This window comes from Hydra vulgaris, chromosome 01, assembly GCF_038396675.1.
Source record: "Hydra vulgaris chromosome 01, alternate assembly HydraT2T_AEP".
In the NCBI taxonomy this organism is placed as follows: domain Eukaryota; kingdom Metazoa; phylum Cnidaria; class Hydrozoa; order Anthoathecata; family Hydridae; genus Hydra; species Hydra vulgaris.
This window is the reverse complement of record NC_088920.1, coordinates 71265346-71283655: the sequence shown is the minus strand read 5'-3', so window position 1 is coordinate 71283655 and position 18310 is coordinate 71265346. Positions and strand designations below refer to the sequence as shown.

Below are 18310 nucleotides of genomic sequence, written 5' to 3'. Positions count from 1 at the left end.
TAACTTAATGATTTTGATTTTCTCATATACTGCTGATTTACTAACGGTAATAACCAATTGGTTTTATTGCGCACGAGATAGATACGAAGCTTACTGCTTTTAAAATTTTTAATGCTTTTGCTAAAAAAAAGCGGGTTGCAAATCTTCAGCATAAAAAAATTCTTATTGTATATCATATCCATACTCTTTGCACGGTCGAAAAAGTTTTTCAAATTGGCATGTCTGGAACATTTGCGAGCATGTAAATCACGATGTCGCATGCATTGTTCGTTTCTGCATTCAGATGGTTTTTCATATGGAAATTTAAAAAAGTGATGAGCTAATTTTAACTTTATTGTGTAACTGTGTTTTTAAAAATAAAAAAAATAAAATTTGTTGTACACAAATTTTTTTTTTTTATCAATTTTCACACAACTTTTAGAAGTTATGCAATCCAAAGCATTGTTGAAATCAGGATTGCTGATTTTCTTTGTTGAGTAATTAGAACAGTTAATATCTTGAGTCGAAAAGTTCACTAATAATAATTTTATTACATTATTTATGATTTTTATTTTTTAAAACTTTAAAAATAAACTTTTCTTGGAATAATGCAAATAATTACAAAACTAAATGTCAATTTAATTTTTCGGTTAACTAATGAATAAGGGGTCGTCCATAAAATACGCTATGCATTTTTTGACCGTTTTTAACCCTCCTTCCCCCTCCCCTCCCCCACCTTTGTCTAAAAATCGTAACACTTTAGAAGCAAGTTTTGTACGAGTCATCACAAAACCACCAAACCCCCTGCCCCTTATAGCGTGACGTAATTTGTGGACGACCCCTAATTATTTCATTGAAAAAAAAATAAAAAATTCATAACTAGCTATAATCAAGGTTAAAAATTTTGATATCAACTTTTTTTCTAGTTGATGGAAGTTGAAAATGCGCTTTTTAATTTTTTCCTTCTTACAATTCGTGAATATTAAAAAAGCAACAAGAATTTAATTTTCGTTAGCATTTTAACATAAAAATAAATTGCAGAAAAAATAAATTCATTTAGGTAACAAACACTTACATGCACACAGCATGCAATTTTTGACATTGTTTTTATGGCAATCGCTTCTGACTTCGCTGGTAACCAGAGCAATGAATATTTTTAAATTTACCTTGATTTTAGTGTTTTTCTGCAGTATAATATATGACAAAACAAATTTTCTTATTTTGGCAACTATAAACTTCAAAGCGCATGGGCAAAACGCACTTTATGGACTTTAAGCATTAGATTACTTAGTGTTACATTTTATTAAAAAAATCACACTTTTTTGAAATGGGCTAAACTTGATATATATTGCATTGATAAATTAACTTTTTATTTACAAAGAATTAATGAAAAAGAACACATTGAGGTGTATGCACTACACCTTTTTTATAGAAGTAATCTTTTAGACAGTTGAATAATTCTAAATTTAAGAGATTTTTTTTTGGTAAAAGTCATTTTACCAAACAGTTTTTTTCATCAAGATTTACTAAATCATGACTCTAATAAGGTGTTTGATGTAATCACAAACATTACTCTGATCGATGTGACGTGCAGCAAATCTTCACCATCTGCATCTTAGACGTCATGTATAACTGTTTGGAGTGAATTATATAGATTTAATTATCATTTACTTTTGAATTTTACTTATGAAGCCTTCTAAAAGATAAACATATAAAGAATACATAAAAATTGGAAACACCTTTGTAAAATTTTATACAAGCTTAACACTTAACAAAAGTCTATAAAAAAAAAAAGAAATGAAAATAGATGTTTGCTCTATAATTATAAATACTCTCGAGTCCTAGATAAAAAAAAGGGGGACGTTTGTTAATTTTTGGGAAATTTTCTCACCCACCTTAAGCTTAATAAGACACCCCCCCCCCCTCTAAAATTCCCACCCACCCTTTTATTACCTCTTTATTTATACCTTTAATTTGCCCCTTTTGTATTAAGGACTCGAAAGTAGTTATAAATTTATAAATTTGAATAATAGATAAAGAAAGGTTTTTTTATTTAGTATAAAAATAACAACAGACCTAATTAGCATATTGTTTAACATGATCACAATCAATAATATGACAGCTTTTAAGTTTCAATTAGCTCACTCTATTGTGTTATTGGTGTTTTTTATAAGTTTTTTTCAGAAAAAAAAGTGTGTTTAAGATAAAGCTGATAAAGTAACAACAATTATATTATTGAAGTAGGTTTCCTCATTCGAAAAAAAGTAAAAGCTGTCAAAGGTAATTTAATTTAGTGAAGTAGAATCAGAGCTATTAATAGAGCTCAGAGTCTCCTATTGCTTGTTAACGTTGAAAAAATGCCATGAGAGCTTGTTTGATGGGTTTAATGATATTCAGATGTTAAAAAAATTCTCATGACTATGTATGAAAATATCACAACATAAATGAAAACAAAAGAAAGAGAGAGAGTGTTAGTTTGAAAGTAAAGGTTGGTGTGCAGCATTGTTCAGTGATACACCCTAGGTTTTTATAACCATCTTGTAATCTATTTGTAAAGAGTTTAGACTTATTTTAGCATAAAAACTAATTTATGTAGTTGAAGGAGAATTAATATATAGTGTTAAAAAGTTTCAGTGTTGAAAAGATGGAATTGAAACAAAAGAGCTAAGGAATAACATGATAAAGACATTAGTCATCCAGTTAAGAATGACCAAGCAAAAATATCTAGGAAATGGGCTTGTGGAGTGTGTAGGAAGGTTACATTTTGTGAGCAATGAGTTCATAAATTTCAACTGCTTTATACACAAGGAGCATTTATTAATTTTCAGAAAATTTTCCCACCCACCCAGAGCTTTTTAAGACCCTCTCCTTTTTTACTTTTTAACCAGACACATTGGTTTTGTAAAAGATTTCTGGTGCAGGTAAACTCATAAATTAGGAGATTACAAAACAAAGTTGAAGGCCAAACAACATAATACTATTTAGAGTATCAGAAAGTAACGTTACCTCATTAGATAAATCATACCAAAAAGATGAGTAATTTTGTATTCAAATATTTACTATAACTACTTCACATATTGTTAAGAAAAATATAATTAAAGTGATCCAGCTTGGTAAAAAAGGCAATATTGTATAACATTGTTAAAGACCATTGTTAGTAAAACTAGTAAATTATTGTCAAAAAAACTTTGTAATAAAGAATCTGAGTAAATTTGCAGATGCTAAGATATAAATCAATCAAAGAGCCTCATAATTTGACAATAAAAGAAAACAAAGATCTTGAAATTTTAGTAGCTGAGGCAAAGGAACAACAGCAAAAAAATGTAGGGGAACAAATAATTGTGGTAAGACAGATCAGAGCAAATGAAAACTAAATTCAAGCAAAAATTGTATAGTGTAGACACATTATTGGAATAACTTAGAGTTGAGCTATAGAAAACTCTATAGAACTCTTAACTTAAATGTCATTAGTTGTCATTAGTTGAACAATAATATTTTATGAAGCTAACAAATTTGAAAATAAACTAAAATTATCATTTTAGTAAGATGTCATATGTATATATATATATATATATATATATATATATATATATATATATATATATATATATATAATTTTAAAAACACTTATCAAAATGTATTCTACAATTTGTTTCACCTTCAGCAGGTTTATCAAGAAGCTTCCTGATGATCCTGCTGAAAGTAAAACAGGCTGTAGAGGATATTTAGATAAGTATTTTTACTAATTTAAACCAAAAATATCTTTTAAGTCACCCGCAGTGACTTAAAAATTACCAATGGAAAGGAGATTCTGGTACAGTTCGGGATGTTGCTCAATGCAATGATTTGTCAAGTCTTGTGTATCAGATATTCACTTGCAAATTTTCTGATGGATATTTTGTTAAGCTTGGAATTGATGGTGGTAAAGGTTTTCTCAAGTTTTATCTAAGCATTGTTGTACTGCATTAAGAGTAGATAGCAGCTTACCACCTCAAAATCAACCTGTCATTCAAAGGACTGGTAAAGACACTAGTTAAGAGATATATTGTTGTTGTGGTATCAGAAAATTTGCCAGAAACTTACTCCAACATTGAACAAATCTAGTCATTGAATAATGCAAATAGAGTTGAACTAATTTTTCCTTGCAAACGTAAGGCTTAAAAACATTGAGCACTCAAATTTTAGAATACACTAGCTTACATAGTGTATTTTACAGTTAGAACTAGTAGTTTTCAATAATGATATTCTAATAGTAAGATAAAATTTAGTTATAGAAAACTACATCATTTAAAAACATAATTTAATTTTAACTTTTAACCTACATGTATTTAACTTTATTAGTTAATAAAACAATTTAATAGAGAATCATTAGTTAAACAATATATTTTATGATTTAACTTTTAATTTTATTTTGAACCAACAAACCTCTGATTGAAATTATTGCCATAGCTTAGAATGTAAAAGTATTGCCTTAGTAGCAGCGTGTAAAAAATTGTGTTGCTTTGTTATTGTAAATGTATAATAATACATGTTAATTATTGTAAATGTATAATAATACATGTTAATTATTGTAAATGTATAATAATACATTTATAATAATTAATTTGAGTGTTACATACAGGTTAATTATTAAATGCAATAATGTAACAGGTAAATGTAATAGGTAAGTGTATTATAATACACTTACCTATTACATTTACCTATTACAAACCTGTGTGTAACACACAGGGTAACTATTGTAAATGTATTATAATACATTAACAATAACAAAACATATTATTATACAATCAATGTGTTAATAAAAAACACTGTATTTAATAAAATACAGTTATAAAATTATAAAATTTTTTATTATTTAATTATCTATAAAATTAATAAAATAAAAGTTAATTAATAAAAATAAATAAAACTTTTATTTACACATTGAATGTATAACAAAAAATAATATAATTTTATGTTTTACTCTCTGTACATGTTTTACTTAACACTCTCGGTATATGTTTTACATAAGAATAACATAAAAACAAATTAACAAAGTTAGTAAACTATAATACAATAAACAAATTAAAAATAATAGCGGTAAATAAAGTTTAGGTAGATAAAACCTAAAATCTAAGACTTTTACAGGAATGGCTCCCTAATTTGATTGGTCAAAATATTTGCTCCGATCTAAAGAATATATTCATAATATTTCACATGTTCCATATATAACATATACAAGTCACGATATCCGGCAAACGAGAAAAAATGTTTTTCGGAGTTTGTGAAACAAAATTTTTTCATCCAATCAAAATAGGGAGCCATTCCTGTATTTAACGGCTCCTCAATTTAAAACCTTTTGGCACTTACGAACCAGGCCTTGTCGGGTTTTGTCAAGAACCGAAACCGCTCGCATTTTAAAGCGATTTGTAAAATACGTAAAACTGCTGAAAGCATTTTACCGCAATTGTGAAATAATTGATTTTTAGTTAGAAAAAAAAAGTTTAATAATTTTTTTTTTAATTAAAAATGATTTCAAGAAAATAAAGTGTAAGTTTATCATAGTTAATTAAATGTTCATCGTAGTTAATTAAAAAAAATACACAAAAAAAGAACTTATGATTAACATAAACTATTTAAGTTAATCATAAGTATTTTTTTGATTAAAATATTGCCTGATCATCGATTGGCAAGACCCAGGGCCGAATTCATGGGTAGTGTGAGAAGGGAGTTGTCGCCCTTCCCGCAACCCCCATCCTCCTTAAGAAGAGGGAAGAGTCAACATTAGAAATGTTGACTCTTCGCTCTTTTCAAGGACAAAAAGTCAAAAAAAAAAACTTTAAAAATTATGAAATAAATTACTGTTTAGGGTCAAAGTTGCTTTTTCGAAGTTTTTCTATTGTCAATAATTTTTTTAAATTGATCATAAAAAGAACGTCGATTAGAAATGTTGAACACGTTTATGAGTAGTTGACGAATATTTTACCAAAGTCAAGTTTTTTAAGGTGGTACCAGTGTAAAAGCAACTTTTTTAACATAAAATTGATAACTATCAATAGACTTTAACTCTTTTATATAAATAAACAAAAAAAATATAAAACAGTACAAAAAAAAATTTTCTCTTAGTGATGATGTCATTATTTATGCGCATAATTAGTGTTATTTTACCCCCAAAACTGCCTATTCTCTTATATAATATAACTAACTCAAAAATTATCACAGCTGATTGAAAATTTGAACATGAATTCTTTAATGTATTTAGAATGTTGTCTATGAAACAGAGTTTTTTAAAACATTTTAAATTTTACCAGGTTGACAATCAAACTTTAGGATTTAAAAATTAAGGGAAGCTTGGGATCAAAACATGATAAAAAGATGTGTTTAAAAAAAAATTTTTTTTGCTTCATAGACAACATTCCTAATATGTTCATCTTTAAACTTGCAAAATTTTAGCCCATTATCTATTTTCAGTGAAAAGTTATTTTTTCTGAAAAATGAGGATTTAGCTAGAAAAAAAAAATTACAAAAAAGCTAAAAGAAGTTTTAAAAAGTAATATATTGTAGTTATATGGTAACATAAACTTAAACATAAACGTACAGTTTATAGCTTAATATAATGTTTAAGAAGAAGTCAAACGTCTTGAGCGTTGTTTAGCAAAATTTTGAAGTCAATTGCTTTTATGGTTTAGGAGATATCGGAAAAAAAGCGCTGCTAAGGTCGTTGTTAAGATCTATAAAATGGGGCAAATTTTATTAAAATTAAAAAGATTTTCAACTTTTTGCAGAACGCATATTGAAATAGGCAGATTTAGAAATTCAAAACATTCATTTTAGTATTTTTTCAAAATTTTACCTAAAATAGCCATTTTATACCCTGGTACCACCACCAATAATTTTTTAAAATTGATCATAGAAAGAATGTCAATTAGAAATGTTGAATAAGTTTGTGAGTACTTGACGAATATTTTACTAAAGTCAAGTTCTTTAAAAAAAAAATTGTTGATAGTTATTTAGGTTTTGCTTAAGCACTGTTTAAAACTGTAAAGCAGTATAATATTGTAGTTATAAGTAAAACTGTAAAGTAGTATGAAGTTGTACTTATAAATAAATGAAACTTGTAACAACTATTAGAAAGAAACAAAATAAAATCAGATCTTTTTATTGCTTCTAATTTCAACCCAAAATGGCGCGATGAATGATGATGAATGATGAAAATTAATATCCGGGTCAGATTGCAAATTTAGTGGCGTGAAAACGACTGAAAATTTATTTCCGGGTCAGATTGCAAATAATTGACCAGATTTGGTTACTCAAGTATTTAAACTCAAATTACCTCCTTAATGATATTTATAAAAAATTATTCAAAAATATAATATTTACAACAAATACTTAAGAAAATAACGATACTATTTAGCATAATTAACTTTTTCTTGTTTCTAAAAATCTTTTCCTGTAATCACGATGATTTTATGAATCTTTCTTTGGTAACGGGAACTGTAACATTGCTCACAAATAAAATGTTACTTAGTTAATAACTATCGGATAAGAAAATTTCATACAGGCTTCATTTGGAAATAAAAATTAAAGACACATGTGGCTGCAATATTTACAACTTAACATAAAATAATTATTACACTTAGTAAGGGTGGCATCGTTCAATCCGCCTTAAACTTGTTTCTAGACTAAAATTTCTTTAAAAAAAATGAAAATGGCAACTTATTTTTAACATTGCTTATGATAGTTAATTGTTATTTCCTTATGACATTTTCTTTATAAGGGGTTTTATGTTTACTATGGTTTCCAACATAATAAATATTTAATCTTTCTATACTTTTTCTAAATATCATTATTTATCAAATGGATAACATTTTGAATAAAAACAGAGTCACTTTGAGAACTTTCAAAAAATGGAAGCATAAAATAACCAAAAATAAATTGTATTATATTACAGTTTAGTTTTGGCTTATTAATAAAGCAAATAATAGATTTTTAAAACGTTTTATAAAAAATAATTATAATCTATTTTAAAAAGTTTTTATTTGTAACTTTTCTTTTACTGTTAAAACTGCAAAAAGTTAAATAATAGAAAGAAAATATTATTTTTATGATTCTTATCGCGGTTTGAAAATAACAATTCGGTACTTGAAACTTCTCTAGTATTAGTAACTTAAGTTACACACAAAAAGTTTTATTGTCATTTTTTGTGTAAAGCATCTCATCTGTTGCAGGCAACAACGTCAAACGCCAAAGAATGAGTAACTTCGGGACTGCATTTTGCAGTCCCAAAGTTACTTATTCTTTGGGATTTCATTTTGCAGTTTCGTTAGGTTATTAAGTTTAAATTTTGTTCAATGTTTTTGTCCAAGCTATTTTTAAAAGAGTTTGTACTTTGCTGCATGACAACATTATCTGGTAGTGAATTCCTAATCGAAGCAACTCTATTGTTTAGGAAATGATACTGTTGAGCACTGTTCTTTATGATTTCTCTGCGGTATTGTAAACGTTGAAGAGACCTTCATAGGTTCATTGTGCCAGACTACTTTATTTTTAAAATTCTTTAGTTTGTATTTTTGAATTAGAACTCCCCGTTGGCGTCTCTTTTCTAGTGATGAGCATTTAATTGCAGAACAGCAAATAGAGTAATTAAGGTTATGAAAATTGTGTGGTATCTTTGAAGCACGTTTTTGAATTTTTTTTTCTAAAATTTTAATACCTTATTTATAATATTTATTTATCGCATGCTCTAAATGTGGTGGCACATAAACTTTATACATTTCACTCCATATAGTAACATTTCCAGATATAAATGTATTTTTTAGAATTCCAAGCATTCGATTAGCTTTATACAGAGCCGTACCAAGGGCGGGGCCGGCCGGGCCGCGGCCTGAGGCGCCAAAATTGGGAGGGCGCAAACTTTAATAAATTACAAAAACAATAATCAGTTTATGAAACTAATTTTCACGGCGTCGCTGCTGTTGAACAGAAAATTAATTAAAATTCCGCCTCTTGACACAAACTCTTAAATATTAAAGCTCATATACTGAACAAAAAAGCGCCCTATAACACTAATATACCGTTGATAACTTTTGAGCATTATAATTCTATTATGAGTCGAACCCAAAAGTTATCTGGTGCTGAATTTAAGAAGAAAAGAAAACAGCGCCAAGAAAGTGACGAGAAACTACAAAACTGTTTCAAAAAGTGGTTGGTAACAAACTCAGTGGAGAAACAAATTATTTCAGAGGATATTTGTATTGAAATTAATGACAATTCAACAGATCCTATAATTGACTTTAATTGAGTTCAGATCATCATTTGGAATTAATTGAAGAGGAGATTTTCATCAGCCAAAGTCAAGAAGAATTTTGCACAACTGATTCAGAACCAACCAGGGAAGATGAAAATGCCTAGCTTTCAGGCCCAGCTGAAATGGACGAGGATGAACTTCATTCAGAAATCTCAGAAATTCCAGTGGCCTCGGAAGAAAATTTTCAACATAGGGATCCAGCAACATAGCCTAAAATAACGGACAAAACAAGATGCTTTTTAATTGAGCATAGGTCAGAGCAAGACAGAAGAGAATTTTTCCCAAACACGCTGTGTGATTTTGACAACAGAATGCGACACTTCAGCTCAAAATGGTATGAAAAAATTCATCCCAATGGTAAAAAATCTGTTCGCACTTGGCTGCAGTACAGCAATAAAAAAGATTCTTTATTTTGTTTTTGCTGTTTATTATTTTTAACAACAAAAACCAACAATTTCTTAGAAATTTCTAAAGGGTTTTGTGACTGGAAAAAACTAAACCCAAGAATTCCTGAGTATGAACACAACAATGAACACCAAAGATGCTATTCTGATTGGAAACTCTTGAAAAAAACCTCAAGGAAGGAAAGACCCTGAATTCTGATCTCTAGAGAGTTATTAGTGGAGAGATGAAAAAGCGGAGAGATATCTTAAAAGTGATTGTTGATGCAATTTTTTTCTGTGCCAAGAACAATCTTGCCCTTCGGGGAACAACAGAAGATATTGGTCAACAAAACAGTGGCATTTTTCTGAGCTTAATTGAGTTGATTAGCCATTATTATCCTTTAGTGGCTGAACACATTGCGTCCGTTAAAGCAAAAAAAACCACAACATCCTACTTTTCTCCTTGAATTCAAAATGAGCTGATTGAGTTACTTGGGCAGAAAGTCAGGAAAGAAATTTTGTCAAACATCAAAGAAGCTAAATACTACTCTGTTCTGTTTGACTGCACTCCAGATACCTTCCACAAAGAGCAGATGACTCAGATCATCAGGTATGTCCGCATCAGTGATGAAACCTGCACAGTTAAGGAAAGCTTTGTGGACTTCATTGAATCTCACCAAAAAATCGGAAGAGGTCTTGCAACAAAAATAAGTGAAAAATTGGAGAAGGATGGTCTAAGCATTTCCGATTGCCGGGGCCTAGGCTATGACAATGGAGCCAATATGTCTGGAAAATACAATGGCGTCAAAGCTCACATCCATTCTCTTAATGAGTCAGCAAGATTTGTTCCATGCGCAGCTCAACACTTTAAATCTTGTTGGTGTTCATGCTGCTGAGGTTTCCCCACTCATGATTACGTTTTTTGGAAAGATTCAAGCTATCTTTAACTTTTTTTCAAGCTTCACGTCAAGATGGGAAAAACTGATGAAAACGTTGACCATCTCATTAAAGGGAAATAGTGACACAAGATGGTCTACCAAAAAAGAAGCAATTACACCATTGCACAGACAAATCAAAGATGTTCTTCAAGTTTTGGAATCCATTATCCACAATCCCATGACAAATGCTGTCATAGTTAGCAGTGCAAAAGAACTTCTCATTCATATTGATTTCAGTTTTTTGTGTTTGTTGGATTTCTGGTGTCATATTCTTTCTCTAATTGACCGGAAAAACTAACTGCTTCAGTCAAAAACCATTTCAACTGACATTGCCGTAAAAACAATTAAATGGTTGAAGGCTTTCATTCAGAATTTTTGAGATGTTGGGGTGGACAAGATTATCAAAGATGTCACAGAAAAAGCTAACCAGAGAGGAATTGATGGTGGCTTTCCAATTAAGAGGAAGCGCAAAGTGAAGCGAATAGCACTTTGTGAAACTGAAGATGACTCTCACCTTCTCACAGCAGAAACAGAATTCGGATCTCAGTGCAACCTTGTGTTTGACAGCATTATTACACAAATAGAGTGGCGGTTTGAGGCTGATGTCTGCTGTATCCTCTGATTTTGGCTACCTCAGTGGGCATTCACTCTCTAAAAGTTCAGTGGATGAACTCAAGAAAAAAGGTGCAAACTTATCTCAAATTGACAAGGCAGATTTAGATTCTTCCGATTTCCAGTCAGAAATGGCAAGCTTTAAATATCAAGCTGCCGCAATGATGGACAACTTTGAAAAATCTAGCCCGATCGACATTTTGCAGCTCATTTATAAATATTCTTTGACCGATGCTTATCCCAACACAACAATTGCTATTCGCATCTTCCTCACCATACCAGTCACAGTTGGTAAGTGTGAGAGAAGTTTCAGTAAACTTAAGCTCATAAAACACTATATGAGGTCAACAATTGGCCAAGAACGTTTGTCTAGTTTGGCTATGATTTCAATTGAAAATGAAGTGGCAAACAACATTGATTTTGATGATGTCATTAGTAAATATGCCTCAAGAAAAGCCAGAAAAGTGGCATTGAACTAAAGTTTGTGCAACCATAATGACAAATTTTACTTATAACTTGATGTGATAAATTTTGTGATCAATAAATCATTTTTTTCGTTTAATTTTCTTCTTTTTTTTTTAAGGAGGGGGAGGGGGAAGGGAGGGGAAGAGGGGGCGCAATTTTCTTTTCTTGCCCGAAGCGCAAAATTGGCTCGGTACGGCCCTGGCTTTATATGATGCTTTTGTGACTTGATCATGAAATTTAAGATCAGATGACAATACCATACCTAAATCTTGTTCAGTTGTTATTACTTCAAGTTTAATTCTCTGGTGTGTGCTAAGGTCATTTATATAGTAATCAAATTTTAGTAAATTGGAACTCCCTAAAATATGCATTACTTTACACTTGCTTTTGTTGAGTTGCATTTGCCACATTCTTATCCGTTCTGTAATCTAATTAATATCACTCTGCAGTCGTTCAGTCTTTTTTGCTTTCAATTGTGGCAAGTATCTTTGTATCATCAGCGTACATTTTACAAACGTTGTTAATCTTATCAGGCAGATCATTAACGTATATAATAAACAAAATAGATCCCAAAACAAAAACCTGAGGAACATCGCTAGTGACAGGAACCCAATCAGATATTGTTTCTCCTAAAACAACGCATTGTCGACAATTTGAAAGGAAAGAGTTTATCCATCAAGAAAGTTTACCTACAATTAACCGTATTTTTCCAGTTTAAATAATATAGGTTTATGGGGTACTGTATCGAAAGCTTTAACATAATCAAGGATTATGACATCTCTCGATTTTTAATTTGATTTTGCAAAGGCTTTTCAAAAATTTTGCAAAAAAAATCATCAAAAAATGCAAATAAATCAAATGTCACAAAAAAAAAGATATTTTTTTGTGACATTTGATTTATTTGCGCCAAATCCGTGTTGACAGGTAGACATAAGATTATTATGAGATAAATGTTCTGTAATTTTATCTCTAATTATTTTCTCAAGAATTTTACAAGTAACAGAAGTGAGGGAGACTGGTCAATGGTTTGCTGGATCTGTTTTGCAGCCTTTCTTATATAATGGAGTGACATTGACTGATTCAGTAATCAATGCATTAATAGGGCTTGATGATGAACGTTTAGAATTAATATAGTTAAAAAGCTTTTTTGGATTGCGTCTATCGTTTGCTAAATATTCTTCAAAGATTCTGATTGCTGAACGAGTATACTTTTTGAACTGATTGCGAACTGTATTATAAAGATTAACTAGATATGGAGCTTTCCATTTTATATTTCTATTTTTGTACCATAGTTGTTTTTTTGTTTTACTTAACTTAATAATGTCAATTGTGATCCAAGGTTGATGTTTTTTTTGTGTGTTTTAATATAGGAGGTATGAATTTAGCACATAGTTCATGATATATCTGTCCATTTTTTGTAGGAATCAATAATACTTAAATTTTTAAACGTAGCAATCCAATCATAACTATTAAATCATATAGTTTTGCATAGATACCTTTTTATAACATAGTGTTCAGAAAATAATTAGGGTTAAGTAATTTGATTTTTCAATGATGAGATTCCATTTGAGCAGTAAGTGACCTTGTATTGCATATTCAAGAGGCGGATCAAAGGTTATTTTACTTATTTTATTTGGAGAGTCTGTTATAACAAGATCCAATGTGTTAATGCATTTATCTTTCTTAAATATAAATGTTGGTGAGTGTATGCATTGATACAAAAACTAATTATTGAGTGTGTCAATAAAATTTGCTTCAATTGGTTTGCTTGATCCTTTGAAGTTTGTCGAATAGTCATCATTCCAAACAATGTTAGGATAATTAAAATCGCCTGTGAGTAATAGTCCCGAATAATCAGTTACTACCGATAGAGAGTGTAATATGTGAGTAATAGTTCCGAAAAACGGTTACTATCGATAGATTTTTTAGCTAAAGTTGTACAATTGTTAATTTCTTTAGGACATTTCTAAATCATTTTTGGACGGTATATACAACCAATCAGCAACTTGTTGCTTTTACCGATTAGGAGTGAAAGCCATAGTTGTTCAGAATGTTTAAAAGTAAAGCAAGAATGAATTTGAGAAAAGCTTAATTCAATTATGTTTAGGCAAGTTCTTGAATAAATAGCAACTCCTCCTCCATAACCATTTCTGTCATGTCTGAAAAGATCATAATTTTTATACTCGGAGATGATATTTCATTAAACCATGTTTTGGTAATAAATATAATGTCTATAGATGTTGTGAGAGCAGTATAGATAGTTCAAGTAATTTTTCTTTGTTTTAAAGACGTAGAATTTGTATAAAGACATTTAAGCTTGAGCGAGTGATTATCATTTGAGCAGTTATTATTATTATTGATAGAATTTATAAAACGTTGCTTTTTATTGTTTACTGTAAAGTTTTTGCTAAAGGTTTTGTAGTTGTTAAGGTTTTCGAGCGTTCGCTGCTGTTTTGGTATCAATGAATGTATGTTTTTCTTTTCCGTTAAATAAACGGGGATCTGTGAGACATCAACTCAGTGGACCCGGTCACCGCAGATGACAAATCTAAAGGGCTGATCAAGAATACCACTTTTGCGTAGATCTTCATTAGCCTCCTGTCTTTTTTTAAATAACTTAATAAATTCAGCTTGTTCAGCTATAGATCTATCAGGTCGAATGTAGATGTTCTTATACATACCTTTACAAAGGTATTTAGCAGCTGCAATTACTTGGTTGCGTGCATTGTTATTTTCAAATTCAACTATATTAACTGTGATTTTACACTTATTTTTCCGTTTGAACTAAAAACTTTGACATTGGCATTGAGACCTAGTGAATGTTAGTGAAACTTCTTGAACTCTCTTTTCTTCTTTTTTTTTGAAGTAGATTACTTTTGTTTGATAAGATGTCAGCAAATGTGGCTTTTTTGGATTTATTTTAGCTAATTTTTGAGTTTTCTGATACTGCTTTTATAATTGATTTTTGAGTTTTCTGATACTGCTTTTATAATTGATTTTTGAGTTTTCTAATACTGCTTTTATAAAAGATTTTGGGGTACCAGGTTTGGTAAATGATGATATCCAGATATGAAGGTCACGTTGATTGAGCGGTACATTTCGCTATCTTCCTATTTTGATATTTTATTAACAAAAATACTGTAAGAAGTTTAGATGTGTTTTTTTCCGCGAAGCAATTTGACGCAATGTGGCGCAATTTAACTTTTAACACTATAAATTATGTAAGCTAACCCAGTCGGCATATCTAGTATTGTAAATACTCTGAGTATTGATCACGTATAACATACCGCCAGCATATTTTGAAACCCTATACAGACTCAGAATAGGCAGAGATATGCGCAATCTGATTCGCTGATTTTGAAAGAGAGGCTTTGGCGCGTATGTTCAAATCAAAACGAATGTCAAAAAACGTATTGAATAATAAAAGTGAATTTGAGCAATTTCATAAAAAACCAAATAATAATAGCAAAAAAAAATTATGATTTTTCTATCCAATTTTGTGCAATATAGTACAAATACTTATACAAACCCTCACAAATTAAAACATCCGTGATTTTCAGAATTTTCTCTTAAAAATAAAGATTTTAAAAAAATAGTTTTTTTTTCTAATTCTATGATATAAAAAAGACAACCATTGTAACAAACTATAAACCAGATGGTGAAACATGATTATGCTGTGATTCTCATACGATAGATTTTTTAAAAGAGTTTTAAAATTTACCTACTAATATGAATAGACTATTATTAACTTGGTAAATTTTTTTCAAATTAAGTTCCCATTTATCCAATCATTTAGCAAGAAAAGTATTTTGAAAAAATAGCCTAATTTTTTTTTAGAACTTTACACTTATTACTCCCATATATAAATCATATACAACACTAAAAAAATTTGAGAGTATTGCTTATTGGTTGTTATAGCTACCCCAGATGATTTGCAACACTCTTAAATTGAAAGCAATAGTAAGCAAGAGCAAATTTAGATATCCTTTGGTAATGTATAGTAATAAAAGATCACAAAGCATTGTAGCATAATAAGCTATTAGAAAAAATCTATAACCTGATGTCCACAAGTGTGTTTTGATATAGTAAACTAATTACCAAAAGCAATAACTCTCAACTTACCACACCTTTATGAAAAACTAAGTATAAAAAGGTAGAAAAAAGAAAGATTGCTAACATGCAAGTTAATGTTGTTGTTTATTTCAATTTCAAAACTCAATACATGTTTGTTGATATATAGCTTTTAACCTGAACAAAATAGTCGTTATTATATTCTATAAATAAATAGCAACTGATGGTAAATAATATTAAATAAAGCAGCAAACTTTGATAAATTTTATATATTTATAATGCTAATAATTTATTTTACATTATATACTCCAGAAGAGAAAGAAAATATGTCTGCTTTAAAAAAATTAGAAAAAAAATCTTAAATAAAATGTACTCCGTATTTAAAAATTTTATTTATAGTTTTATTATGTAATTTTTAATATAACCAATAAAAACAAGTGTTCTTTTTTTAAATTTCTGTGAATATCTCTTGTTTATTAATATAAAATAGAAATGCGTTATGTTTTATTTTGATGTAATATTAATAATTTTTTTGAAAACTTGCTTCTTCAAATGTAAAAGCTAATTTTGATGAAGTTATTTTTATTACAAAAATTGCCATAATTCACCTTTATTTGGTTAAACTTTTTGACTTTAATACTCAGTAAAGTTTTAATGTTCAGTGAAAAAACAAATATCACTTTTTTTGTTAAACTTTCCAATAGATTATTATCCAATTTATTATTCAAATTATTTCCATTAGATTAATATCCAATTTTCATCCTATATAATATATATAAAGAAAAATATTGATGTACGCCTTATCAGCCTTCTCAAAATTTAGGTTGAACAGTAACTTCTTCAGGGTTCGTAGATTAATATGAAACATGTAAGCTAGTTTGGCAAAACATCTGTAAAAATTTTCTTTTTCCAAAATTTTAAATGTTAAACTGTTTATAATTAACAAGTTGGTATAAAGATGCAGTAACGAGCTTAGAACAACCTCTACCTCAGCTTAAAATTTATACTTTGCATATTTTAAGTACTTTACCAGTAGTCTGGTGCAATTGCATATAAACTTTGTATTGAGCATGCTTTATAGAACACGGACATTATATTTGATGAGAAACACATTAAGAAATCTTACAAAATTGCACACATGCAAATTCAAGTGAAATATTTCAAAAGTTTATACATACAAAACACATTTTATAATAGCAAAAATATTCATAGCATGACAACTTATTTTGTTCTTTTTTTTGATAATTTTCTTTTCTTTTTTTAATTACTCTTTTTTCATTAAAACGATCGATTTTAATCACTTGGTTTAGTTTTTTAAATTTTTTTTTTTTTTTTTTTTTTTCAATTACTGCAATACAAAAATGCCACAATCATTTACCATAATCCACTTTTATTTATGCCATAATCCACTTTTGTTTGGTTAATTTATTTGACTTCAATACTTTTTCTTGCTTTTAATGTCAGTGTTTATATGTAACTGTACAAAAATTACTGCTCTGTAGACAAACATAAATATCACTTCTTTTGTTAAATTTTAAAATATTTTATAACTTAATGCAGACTGCCAAAATTTTTATAAATTTAAAAAAAGTTTTTAATGGTTTAACACGATGTTTTATTAAAGTTACGTAATAAAAAAATATATCAGCCTCCTCCAAACTATGGTTGAAACAAAGCATGAAAACAAAATCTCCTCAGAGCTCATATATTGACATGGAACATGTAAACTAGTTTTGCAATTAGTACAAATTTTCTTTTTTAAAAAACTTTAATGTTCAACCCTTTATAATAAACATGTAAATCAGTTTATAAATAAAGGTCTTCACCAGTAGTCACGAAAAACTGCATATAAACTTTGTATGCAAAAGTGCTTCACTATTAGTCTCGTACAACATATTTATATATTTTAATTATGTATTTGAGAATACTTTAAGGCCAAGAGCATATTTTAAGAGAAACACATTTGTAGATTTTTTCAACAATTTACTTCAACACATTTTTTTTTTTCGTTTCTTAAAATTAACAATATAATCTTTATCACCAAGATAAACTTTATTTAAATTTTTACGAGTGAAAATTCTCTTGTACAAATAGATTTTGATACATTTTAAATACTCTGAAGAGTACTAAAATAAAATGAATTTCCTGTGTTGATAGTAACACATGACTTGTATTGATAAACATAGTATATCATTACTTTGAAATTTATTTCAAAAATCTGTTTGTTTTGAATTTCATTATAATTTTTAACAAAATCGCACTTGCCTCTCTTTCAAAATCAGCGAATCAGATTGCTCATTTTTCTGCCTATTCTGAGCCTGTATAGGGTTTCAAAATATGCATACCGCCATTGATACCAGAAAAATGCGCATTTAGTTTTAAGTTTCGAACTCGAGTTCAATACCACTTATTTATCAAAAATACGTATTTATAATATTTGATCAAAATCGGATATGATATCGAATCCGATTTTGATCAAATATTAACAAATAAGGGGAAAAACGAAAATCTTCGCTTATAAAGCGCATGCTATTTTATTGACATTTCTGTTATGCTATTACCTTTTTTGTTCTGTT

General features: G+C 29.1%; 1 protein-coding gene across 1 annotated transcript; it reads left to right on the top strand.

The window, feature by feature from the left end:
• Positions 1–11188: 11188 nt before the first annotated feature.
• On the top strand, positions 11189–11677 carry LOC136074690 (uncharacterized). The gene has a single exon (XM_065787030.1). The coding sequence runs from the start codon at positions 11189–11191 to the stop codon at positions 11675–11677; it is 489 nt and encodes a 162-aa protein (XP_065643102.1).
• Positions 11678–18310: the final 6633 nt, after the last annotated feature.

Bases quoted from the DNA above. Each gene is read 5' to 3' on its own strand.
- LOC136074690 (XM_065787030.1), top strand. From the start codon at position 11,189: ATGTCTGCTGTATCCTCTGATTTTGGCTACCTCAGTGGGCATTCACTC.